A 12,658-nucleotide genomic window follows, 5' to 3' on the forward strand; every position below is an offset into this window, starting at 1 on the left:
ACTCCACCCTCTCCTCCCTGACCTATCACCTTCATCTCCTCCCCACTCACCCATTGTACTCTATGCTACTCTCTCCCCACCCCCACCCTCCCCTAGCTTATCTCTCCACGCTTCAGGCTCTCTGCCTTTATTCCTGATGAAGGGCTTTTGCCCGAAACGTCGATTTTGCTGAAGCTCCTCGATGCTGCCTGAATTGCTGTGCTCTTCCAGCACCATTGATCCAGAATCTGGTTTCCAGCATCTGCAGTCATTGTTTTTACCTTCCCTTATTATGCCTATTTCCATTTTTCTTTAATTTTAAACCTGATCTCCTGATGTTGTCAAAGCAATGGTATTTTCTTTTTGCAAGGGAATCCCTCAATCCTACTTCATTGGTCTCGAGCTGCCCTTAAAGAAACATGGAATGCCTTTTGGAATTCTGCATGAGCCGAAATCCCTTCCGCAGAATTGCAGTGACATTTTCTTGGCAACTTTTTAAGCAGCTTTAGTAGACATTTTGAATATATTCTGCTTCTGTATTAACTCCTGTCAGATCACAGATCCAGGGGACACCAAAGCTGCTCTCTAAGTAGCTGCCAAACAGCGTGGGCGTGCAGTCTGGTATGATGGGTCATCTTCATCTCCTGCCATCTATGGCCATGCTCCAACAGTATACAACCAGCCAGCCATCTCCGAGTGAGATATCAACATATGCTATTTTAAAGCTCATGCTGCATCACAGTGTGCTATTTTGCATATCGGGATCACTTTGGAAAGACATAGGATAGACACAAGGTCAGAGTCATTCTCGAATAAAGTGGACAGATGTACAAATGGAGGGGGTCAAGTTATGAATCATGGTAATTCAAAAAGCTATACGTGCATATTTAAAGCAACTTGAGATTTGAGTTTTCACTTAGTGATTTGCTGTAACTTTGAAAGCTCTCGCTTTCTGCCTCTCTGCTCTCTATCCTTCCCTTTCTATTTGCCCCTCTTCTCCCGCTGCCCCCCTCTCTGTCCCTCCATTCTAGTGCTCTGTCTGTTCTTTCCTCCCCTCTCCTTGTCTGTCTCCTCTCCCTGTCTGTTGTTGTTCTATCTCTAAACTCACCCATTGAGATTATAGTGAACTAGCAGGGGATTTTTTTTTAGATTAGATTACTTACAGTGTCATGCTGAAATTCACCAAAACAAGGTTGTAATATCTAAACGTTACCATTAAAAAAAATCCATATTTCCTCAGCCTGTTAAGTTTTCAAGATTAAATGTTTATGCTGTCATTCTCTGCGAAATAAGACAATAACCTTGCCTCTATGACAACAGACTCCTTTGAATCCAATCATCAAGTCTGTGCGTGGGCCATGAGTGCGATACACTGTGTTTTAATAAATGTGTAACTATCATTTAATGATATGAGACAAAATTTGGAATTGGAAACAAACTAATGCCTGATATAAGGCTAGATATAATGGTTGCATTGAATGTCTATATATAGGATAGATTGAACAAACCAGGGACTGCAGGTGTGGTAAACTGCTAAACCATCATTTTAAAATGATCCAATTAAAAAGAATATTTCAAAATTAATTTTGTTTCTTTTTTTTAAGCAACTAATGTTTTATTCTTTTGCTTAAATCTGTTAAAGTTTAATAAACTTTAGGAAAAGTAATAATTGCATATTTGTTCCCCTCATGCAAGTTAAATACTTTCTACCTCAAATCATAGCATCAAGGAATCATATAGCACAGAAACAAATCCTTTGGCCCATTTCGTTTATATTGAACGAGAAACACCAAAAGAAACTAATCCAATTTACCTACATGTGGTCCATAGTGCACTTTGCCCTGGCATTTTAAGTGCTTGTCCAGATGCTTCTTAAATGTTGTGAGAGTATGAGCCTCCACCTCCCTCTCGGGCATGGTGTTCCATATTTCTACAACCCACTTGCTTAAAAAAAACTTTTCCTCAGATCTTCTCTAAACCACTTACTGTTCACCTTAACTTACGCTCTCTGGTCTAACACACGTCTGCCATGGGGAGAAGATTCCCACAAATCTTTATTTTTTGGGTGATTCTGGGAATAGTGGGATTTATTTCTATTCCGCTGCCATAGTGAGGTGTGACAACAGACAAAAAAAAGGACATCATTTCCAGATTTGGTCTACCTCAAGGAAGATTAGATAAACTGAAACTGAGAGGACAATGAAACATGATCCGAACTCTTGTGAGTTTAATTAGTTATATATCGATGGTTCATAACTGATTATCTGTAGCTAAAGTCCAATTTACTCGTATTGAATAGTTATTCCTTTAAGTACAGAAGCCTGATCCATGCTCTTTTTAATCTGGGACTAAGATGAAAAGTAAATTGGGGGTTTTTAAAAAATCTTTAACTTTTGTGACAACTTGGCTTGATTTCCAGCTGCTATCCCAGTAAGGCTTAACCTTTATCAGTAGGAACAGCCACAGTGCTATGAGGAAGGGAGTTCCACACTTTGACCCAGTGACCAGTGAAATAAATCCAAGTTAGGGTGGTGTGGCTTAGAGAGGAACTTGACTTTCCCTTGTATTGGATGTGATGGTTACCACTTGCAGATATGTCAACTGTGGCACAGTAGAGTGCTAATGCCTCTTAAATAGATGGTCAGGTGTTCAAATCCACTAGAGAGATTGTTGTACAAAACTAAGGCTGATGTCTATTGCAAGACTGACGGAGTGCTGTGCTGGCAGAGGAGTCAATTTTTGGAACTGTTATCTCCTCAAATCTCTTTCTTAATTCTAGACTAGAAGTAAAATGGACTCCATGGTATTATTTTAAAGAAAGGCAGAGGAGTTACGAAGAAGAGTTACATCTGAGTTGGAACGTTGACTCTGTTTTTCACACTTTACATGTTGCCACGCCTGCTGCATTTCTCCAACATTTTCTGAGTTATTTCAGATTTGCAGCATCTGCAGTACTTTAGCTTTGTAAAAGAGCAAGGGAGTTCTCCACAATTAGTAGACGGCATGGTGGCACAGTGGTTAGCACCGCTGCCTCACAGTGCCAGAGACCCGGGTTCAAATCCCGCCTCAGGCAACTGTCTGTGTGGAGTTTGCACATTCTCCCTGTGTCTGTGTGGGTTTCCTCCCAGTCCAAAAATGTGCAGGTTAGGTGAATTGGCCATGCTAAATTGCTGGTAGTGTTAGGTGTAGGGGAATGGGTCTGGGTGGGTTGCGGGTCGGTGTGGACTTGTTGGGCCGAAGGGCCTGTTTCCACCCTGTAAGTAATCTAATATCCTGGACAACAGGTAACCATCAAGCAAATTAGTTTGTTATTCTGACTTTGCCAGAGCTTGATACTTACTGCTGTATTTCCTCAAATAAAACACTGACAACGTTCCAAAGGTAACTATTAAGCTGTAAAGGTATGGGACAAATTGAAGTTATGAAAGGGGTGTATGAATGAAAAACTTTCTTCCGATCTGTGCTTCAGAAGATAAAAGCCTTTAGAATGATGGTAAAGTACACATTTAGTGTATAAATACTGGCCCTTCTACACTTCATGTCAGCTCTGATGAAGAGTCGTTAGCTTGCTCTCTCTTTCTGTATGCTGCCTGACCTGCTGTGATTTCCAGCATTTTTTGTCTTTAGTAGATTCCAGCATCTGCACTAATTTGCTCCAAAAATTTATAGACTGTAGTTGTAGGGCTTATTTACACTGACTTTTAGTAATTCAGCATCTTGTGATTATAGCCATAGACCACTAGCAACATTACAAATACTTTTGATTTTACTAATAACCATTTATTTGATATTTAATCATTCATAGGATATTGGCCTTGCTAACTGGCTATAGTTGTTGCCTATCTCTGGTTGCTCTAGAAAAAATGGTGATGAGTCACCTTGAATTGCTGCAGTCCGTGTGGTATAGGTATACCCACAGTTTAGTTTTGGAGGGAGTTATAGAATTTTCAATGGAGACAGTGAGGGAATGGCAATATATTCGAAGTCAGAATGGTGTGTGGCTTGGAAGGGAACTTGCAGATCTTAGTGCTCACATGCATCAGTTGCCATAACCCTTCTAGGTGGTACAGCTCATGGATTTGGAAAGTGCTGTCTTAGGAGGCTTGATGAATTGCTGCAGTGAATCTTGTTTATAGCACATTTTTCTCCCAAAGTGGAGCATATATAGTGGAGGGAATGAACGTTCTAAGCTGATAAATACAATCATGATGAAGTGGGCTGCTTTGCCCTTGATGGTTTTGAGTTTTATTAGGGCTGTATTCATTCAAAAAGTAGATATTATTCCAACACACTCATGATATGTGGCTTATAGTTGGATAACACACTTCTGGAATTTGGAGGTGAGTTACTTAGCCTCTGACATGCTCTTGTTGGTACAGTATTTATAAGCGTGGTCCAATTCATTTTCTGGTTTCTTAGCAATCATTAGGATATTGGTAGTGGGATCTTTAGTGATGGCAATGCCATTCAATGTCAAGGGAAAATGTTTAGATTCTGTCTTGTTTCATTTAGTCATGAGTACAGAGTTCATAGAGAAAAGAAAAGGATTAATCTCAAGTGTTAGCATTACTCTACAAGATGTTTTTACAGACTTCAGTTTGACAAAAAGAAATTAATCTTAAGTAGTTACAGCAACTCCATATCCATTGAGATTGAGCTGCCATGTCCCAGGATCTCAAGCAGTAACCTTTCACGCTTAATGATTATCATGTGAGAGGTGAAGAGGGAGGACAGAACATGTAATCTTTGTGAAATTGAGGCCGAAAGCCTGGTGAATGTGGGTTAATAGGTTCTCACTTCTTGTTTCATCTGAATGTGAGATCTTAGCTTCAGTGCAGGGACCAATGCTTCTCAATATCATCAAATGATCTCATAAAGCCTAATGGTGGTTTCATTTTAGAACTAATTCTCGCACAGATAGGTTAAGCATCAAGTCTCTATGGCTGGCTCCCAATTTGCTGTTGATGGACTAATGTGTAATTCATCACAATGTGCTCTCCTCCATTTAATAACACTTTCCTGGGAGTTCATTATAGAAATGAAAATTTTCCTGCTACGGTAGATTAATGTTCATGCGGATGAGTTATTTTCCTAAAGTTTTCAGGTGTCTCTTTGTTGGGTGGAATTGGAATGAGAAGGTTTTGTGTGTATACACAAATCATTTTCAATTAACAATCACCGCCATGCTAATTACATAGTGCTACTATAACAAAAGTCAATGATGCCTACACTGTCTGCAGAATGTGTTCCCTGAGATTAGAAAAGAAGGACATTCCCACAGTGAGCATTAATAATTTGACTGAAATAAAGAGGACACTAGTGATCACTGTTTGTTTGCAGCAATTGCTCTTGAAATGATAGGATTCAATTCTATGATCATAGGACATAAGAACAGGATTAGGCCATTTAGCCCATCAAGCCCTCTCCACCATTCCATGAGATCATGGTTAATCTGGTCTTAACTGTACGGTTTGCTCTCATAACGCCCAATTTCCTTGTCTATCAAAGAATTACTGACATTCAACTAGAAAGGGAAAACAAAAGAAGAGCAAACAGACTTCCCTCCCTATTTGGAAATGATGAAGAATTGGCACTTTAAAAGCAGTTAAAGGTGTCTGCTATTTCAGCATCATTAACTCCCTATGACTGAACTACAGCAGGTAAGGGCCAAGGTAAACTAAGCTGCACAGTTTAAGATGGAATACCAGTTTGTCAGGTAACTGCTGCAAATATCACATTGTTCTCGTGCAAACCAGCTACCTACAGTCCCTGAGGCTGGTGTCCTACATGTTTCACTTTCTTCTCAACTATTCACTGCATCTCCTCCAGTAGAGTTTGTGAAGAACCAGCCACCACTAAGGCTTCAGACATTGTCAGATTACAACCACTCTTACAGATTGGTTCTTATCCTCAATAGGTTTTTGATTTGTTTTCTTTCTCTGCAGGAAAACAATCCAGGTGAAGATTGTGGATGATGAAGAGTACGAAAAGCAGGAAAACTTTTTTGTTGTCCTGGAGAAACCAAGATGGATGAAACGTGGCATTTCAGGTTTGCATAAGGGAGAAACCGTAATCCAATATGTATATATATATTAAGGGCTCTGCTATGAACCACTGAACCTTTGTTGAAAGGAACTCCATTATAAACTTCTCTCTGTTACATACTCCTCCTCTGTGGTTAGGCTGTAAGTTCTAAAGGTGTCTCTGCTACACTAATTATAATTGAAAATCTCTCAATTTAATGCTCTGTTACACACTTTCATTACAAGGCTCTCAGTTATAACACATTGTTACATGCTCTCAGAATGAGGCCTGGCTGCAATGTCATCTTTTACACCTGCATCTTCATTTTTTGCACTTTCTGTTACATCCCTTCAGCTAAGGCCCTCAACTACTTGTTGCACACATCATCCTCAATGTAAGGCTTTCAGTTACACTGTTGTGTCTGTTTTACAGGATTCAGTGCCATTCATTTGGCATGTTGTCTTGTGGTATAAGACAATCACTGTGAAATGACATGCAAATTATTGAAATTCTTAGGATTGTTATGTGGAAGCAAAGTGATTTGAATGTTAATACAATCACAGTTCTTCTTCTTGGGACATGGCTGTTACTGGCAAGGGCAACATTGGTTTCTTATCCCTAATTGTCCTTGAACTGAGAAACTTGCTCGGTATTTCTGAGTCAACCACCGTGTTGTTGATGTGAATCATAGATAGGCAAGACCTGATAAGGATGGCAGATTTCCTTCCCTAAAGGGCATTAGTGAACCAGATGAGTATTTTACAACAGTAAATGATAGTTGTCATGGTAACCATTACAGAGACTAGCTTTATAACTCCATGGCTCACTAACTGAACTTAAATTCTACAAAGTACTGTGATAGGATTAAAACCCAGTATCCAGTAATCTTAGGCCCATGGATTTCTAGCCCAGTACCATAACCATTATGCCACCATCTCTCCCATACAGTTTCACTGTGTTCAGATATCAGTACATGTTTTCCAGTCATTATCTTACCCAGTTTTCCTACATTTAGATTTTTTTTTAACTTTATACTAATTGTCAAATTGGATAACATTTCTATTATGGAATAATTGGGACTGCTATATTTGCTGAAGTACTGTTTCAACAGATTGGCACAAGTTACATGGAGGGGGCACAGCTTTTCTGAATGCAATGCCAATGCTGAACAGCTTCTTACAGTGAGTAAAGCCAGGATTTCTGGGGTTCCGTACTGAATAACATTTGTAATGCAGCCAATCTTAACCTACAACATAGTCAAATCATAGAACTTGCCTGAGCTTCTTAGTATTAATGAAAACTTTGTGATGGTTTGATACAACTACAAATCCTGGAAGTCCCTCCTTTGTGGCACTGTGGGTGTCTCTTCATTCCAAGGACTACAGTAATTTAAGAGGGTGGCTCACCATCACCTTCTCCAGGCAATTATGGAAGGCAATAAAAGCTAGCTTAGCCTGCAACAGCCACATCCCATGAATAAATAAAAAGAAATTTAATGTAAACAGTAATTTAGGTGGAGAAAGCACATTTCTCTGGAACCACATTATATTCAGTGTTTAACAATTTGCAGAGGTTTTTCTTGTAGTTGTTATGTGAAAGTTTAGGTGTTTTCATCCTGGATCAGATTGTTTCATTGTGTACAGTAACCAGTGTCTTCAGCTACCATTTCATTGGATTTCACTCTTTTTTTCTCTCTCTGCAGCTCTCTTATTGGCTGATGGTAAGATGTCAGTTTCTACTAACATGGTTCCCTTCATTATGGGGTTAGCGGGCTCAAGCTGCTCCTGCCCTCTTCTCCAATCTGTGTTCAGGAATACTCCCAGTGAACAGGAACAACTATCTGCTAGATACAAGCCTTGTTGAGTCAGTATATAATGTTGTAGCAACCGTTTTAGAAGAAATCCTGAGTTCAGTTATCAGAATTGACTTCAAATTGATTTTTTTCAACTTGGCTCCCTCTAGCTGAATATTGAACATATGCGATATGCTGAAATGATGCCGCAATTCTCCAGAATAAGCTACAATATTTTAGTGGTTAGTAACATGGGCACTTCCAGTGCAGGCACAAATTGCTGCCAGCAGCAGCTTTTAGAAGTTTAGTGATGCATTCATGTCCATAGGCTTTGGATCCTCCCTTCTGACTGCTGGTGCTACAGGGTGGGCTGGAAGGTCCTCAAGCCATGAGATATAAACAAAATGATCAGTTATCTTCAGGAGCTGGAACTTATAAGACTTTGGATTAGAGGAGTATCCTGTCAACAGCTCTCTGCTTTAGCTTCTTGGGAAGGGATAGGCTGCTTTTGAGAACTCCTTGACCACATGAACACATAATTGAAGTAAAGGGTGCCAGTTAAGAATGCCTTAGTTTTCCCATCTCATCTTTGTGTGAATGATGAGTCAATTCCACTTCCTCGGGGCAGCTTTGGCGATCATTAAGTGGAAGAGACATGGCATAATGTTTCGTTGCTTACTTTCCCTGATGTTTTTGAGTAAAGAATTGGAATTCCTCAAGGGGACAAAGATCAGGAAAGTTTGGTGGTAAATATTTTAACTGGCAGAGGCTATTTAGTACTGGTATATAATCTTTTTATTGGTGTATACTGGAGCTCCCCAAATGGGGGTCAGGATCCAAAGTGGGGTCATAAACTGAAATTTTGGGGTCTCAAGCACTAAGGCAGCAATGTCCACTGTGGGCTACAACAGCTGTGCTCTTGATAGAATAGATCCCTACTCTCACAGTACTACCCACTCTGCTCTTACAGTTCCCACTGAAGAGTCATGATACTTTTCAATCCTCAAAATGGAGTCACAGTGGGAAAAAGTTTGGGAAGCATTGACCGATACTTATTGATTTCCTGTCATTAACAATGGTTTTATGCTTTAGAATGTATATGTATAATTGAATTGAGTAATAGAGAAATAATTAATAAGCCATTGAGTGAAAAGCAATGTCCTCTACTTCTAGGCCTTTCCTTGTTTATCAGCTAAATCAGGGTGTCTCTCTGTTACTAGCTAAGAGGAAGCATTCTTGTTTTAATTATTTAAAATATGTTAAACCCATTACCCAACCACTACACACCAAGTCTGAAATTGAGCACCTGAGTTGACAAGTTATTATTTTTATAACCTGCAGCTAAGCATGTTAAACAATGACCTGATAGAGATCTTTAAGTTGACAGTTATGATAAGATAAATAATAGGAGATAATTTACATTAATCAGTCCAGGCTTGAGTTATCAAATGTAATTCAATATCCCAGCACACGTTAGCAAAGGTGGTAACCCTAGAATAGACAATTAACTTAATTAATCTCTGGAGTCGAGGTATCTGGTAAACCTATACTGCACTTCTTTAAGACCAGCAATCTAATGTGTGCTTATGATATTCCCCATGTAGTCCAACAAAAGCATTATGCATCTGAAACAGAACTTCTACCCCACGTCTCCCGCGCCCCCTTATATTCTGGTTCTCTAGATATAAAGGTCAGTGATCCATTAGCCTTCTTGATCATTTTCCACAGCTGTGCAAGACATTTTAATTGTTTATGTACCCTGACTCCCAAGTCTCTTTGGACCTCTATTGTTTCTAGCATTTCATCATTTAGAAAATACTCTGTACTCTCCTTTTTTTGGTCCGAAGTGAATGACTCACATTTGCCTACATTGAAATCCATTTGCCACAGTTTTGCCCATTCACACAATCTATATCTATGTAATTTCATGTTTCCATCTACAATGTGAATGATGTCAGTTGTCTTTGTGTTTTGAGTCAGCAAATGTGAAACATTATCCAGAATGAATCACTATTTGTTTTACGGCGTTTGGAATGACTCTAATTTGTGGTAGAGTATGCCAGATATATCAGTAAGTAACTGTGGTACGATATTCCAACATCAGCCTGCACCAGTGGTGCAGTACCAAAGCATGATTCAAGATCTTATATTTTATCGTTGTGGTTCTGTTCGCCGAGCTGGGAATTTGTGTTGCAGACGTTTCGTCCCCTGTCTAAGTGACATCCTCAGTGCTTGGGAGCCTCGTGTGAAGCGCTTCTGTGATCTTTCCTCCGGCATTTGTAGTGGTTTGAATCTGCCGCTTCCGGTTGTCAGTAAATCTAAAAATGTTACTGCTTGATTGAATGCAGTAAGCACCACTAACTTTGATATCACAGAGACTTACTTAGTCAGAGGAAAGAAGGGGCTTGAAGACAAATCTGGGGTTAGTTGCTACTGACGAGACTTCGGCGGGTCGATGTGGACTTGTTGGGCCGAAGGGCCTGTTTCCACACTGTAAGTAATCTAATTATTGCCATAGGAACCCAAAGGACTAGCCACACTACCATACATCAAGAGCTGACAGCCAGACTACTGCGACCACTGGGACTCATAACAGCACACAAACCAACAGCTACTCTAAGACAACAACTCACCAGAACGAAGGACCCCAATACTCAGCATGAGCAAAACCAATGTAGTGTACAAAATCCCATGCAAGGACTGCACAAAACACTACATAGGACAAACAGGAAGACAGCTAACGATCCGCATCCATGAACACCAACTAGCCACGAAACGACACGACCAGCTATCCTTAGTAACCTCACACGCAGATGACAAGCAACATGAATTCGACTGGGACAACACTACTATTATAGGACAAGCCAAACAGAGAACAGCCAGGGAATTCCTAGAGGCATGGCACTCATCCACAGATTCAATCAATAAGCACATCGATCTAGACCCAATATACCGGTCACTGCAACGGACAGCTGGAACTGACAACTGGAAGCGGCAGATTCAAACCACTACAAATGCCGGAGGAAAGATCACAGAAGCGCTTCACAGGAGGCTCCCAAGCACTGAGGATGTCACCTAGACAGGGGACGAAATGTCTGCAACACAAATTCCCAGCTTGGCGAACAGAACCACAACAATGAGCACCTGAGCTACAAATCTTCTCACAAACTTTATATTTTATCAGAATAATGTGATATTTTTGGGATTATCTCAAATCAATTCAACAAATGACCATTTGAAATTAAATCAGCAGTACACAGAGACATGTATGAATTGAAGTTGAAGTGAGATAATGTCACTGATGATTAATTTCACTTGGACCTGACGGTTAGATGGCTTTAGGGAACTGGATTATAATAATCATTAGTCAAGAGCTTATTGCTTAAAGGTGACGGCTAATATTGAATTATTTATCCAATTAACCTAGGAGTGATTTTGCTTTGTGCAGAATTTCATCAATTGTCATACAATCGACAGCTAATCCATACAATCGATGTCAAATCTATACAACCGATGCTAAATCCATACAATCTATGCTAAATCCATATAATCTATGCTAAATCCATTCCTTGAGGCATACTTAAAAAAAAATCACCTAAATCAGTTTACCTCATGTAACTAAATGTAACTAAAATGTTATATTTTAAAAAGTTCTGGGGTTTACATACGAAACTAACATGGTCATTCTAAAAGATGAAAGACTTAACAAGCAATCCAGGTAATATATCATTTCAGTGGCATCACACTGTAATCTTATGCTATTAATTCTGTGTCGTATGATCCCATACTCCACAAGCACCTGATGAAGGAGCAGCACTCAAAAAGCTAGTGCTTCCGAATAAACCTGTTGGACTATAACCTGGTGTTGTGTGATTTTTAACTTTGTCCACCCTAGTCCAACACCGGCATCTCCAAATCATGACTACTGTGCCACAAGATCTCTTAGGGTCAAATAACAAAAATCTTTGCTATTCAATTTCTTTTGGCTGGATACTTCAAACTGTATCTCAAAAAACATTGATACAAATGCAAAATGCCTCTTAGTAGTTAGTCCTCAAGATCAAAATGTTTAGATCATCATTTATCTCGTTTGATCTGAGAGACTGGGCTTTGGTAAGAACATGTGTCTAGTTATTAGTAAGTGTTTTTAGTCCATTTATTGAGATGAGCGCACAGTAAAAGGGACCTATGATACCAAGTATAGATTCAACAGCATATTTCCTTTACATTTTCTTTATTGTGATTTTTTTTCAATGAGTGATGACACAGAATAAGGCCTATGCAGTTCCTTCCAAGCTGCTGCACAGCCATAGAAATGCGCAAATTAGTGGGAAAGTTGAGAACATGCCGTGAAATTTCTAACTCTGCATTTCCTGATGCGCAGATGAATCCAATGGGAAACTGACGGCAGAGGAAGAGGAAGCTCGGCGTATTGCAGAGATGGGGAAACCCATCCTGGGTGAACATTCCAAGTTGGAGGTCATCATTGAAGAATCATATGAATTTAAGGTATTCTTGTGGAGAACATTGTAGACAAATTATAATTTTGCTTCTTCATCGCACGTGGAAATCTTAACCATTTTATCATCTGTGGTAGTCCACCACACTCAATCATTTTAGCATCAAGTGGCACTCAGAGAAATTATTTTCTCGTGATGTTTCAGTGTCTACTTCAGAGCATTACCCAAACATTGTCTACTGGCTTCACTGGAAATGTTGCTTCCAATAAAAAGACATATCATGTTGGTATGAACATTTAATTTAGAAGGAATAAAATTCATTAGGTGTCTTTCCAGCTCTGGTAAGCTACCAATCTGTGTTTTTACTATGTCCTTCATTTTTTTCTCTTCAAAACTGCATGTT

General features: G+C 39.5%; 1 protein-coding gene across 6 annotated transcripts in view; it reads left to right on the plus strand.

Moving 5' to 3' along the window:
• The window catches only part of LOC122542869 (sodium/calcium exchanger 3-like), a 386,298-nt gene that overhangs the window by 341,037 nt on the left and 32,603 nt on the right, over positions 1-12,658 (plus strand). For 4 of the 6 annotated variants that reach the window (XM_043680974.1, XM_043680972.1, XM_043680975.1 and 1 more), the window contains 3 exons: positions 5,925-6,028; positions 7,706-7,723; positions 12,180-12,304. In XM_043680974.1, the coding sequence (XP_043536909.1) occupies positions 5,925-6,028; positions 7,706-7,723; positions 12,180-12,304 (247 nt within the window). Of the gene's footprint in view, positions 1-751; positions 840-5,924; positions 6,029-7,705; positions 7,724-12,179; positions 12,305-12,658 lie in introns of those variants that run through there. The other 2 variants (XM_043680978.1, XM_043680977.1) reach the window with 2 other exon arrangements.

Source organism: Chiloscyllium plagiosum, chromosome 41, assembly GCF_004010195.1.
Source record: "Chiloscyllium plagiosum isolate BGI_BamShark_2017 chromosome 41, ASM401019v2, whole genome shotgun sequence".
NCBI classification, from domain to species: Eukaryota; Metazoa; Chordata; class Chondrichthyes; order Orectolobiformes; family Hemiscylliidae; genus Chiloscyllium; species Chiloscyllium plagiosum.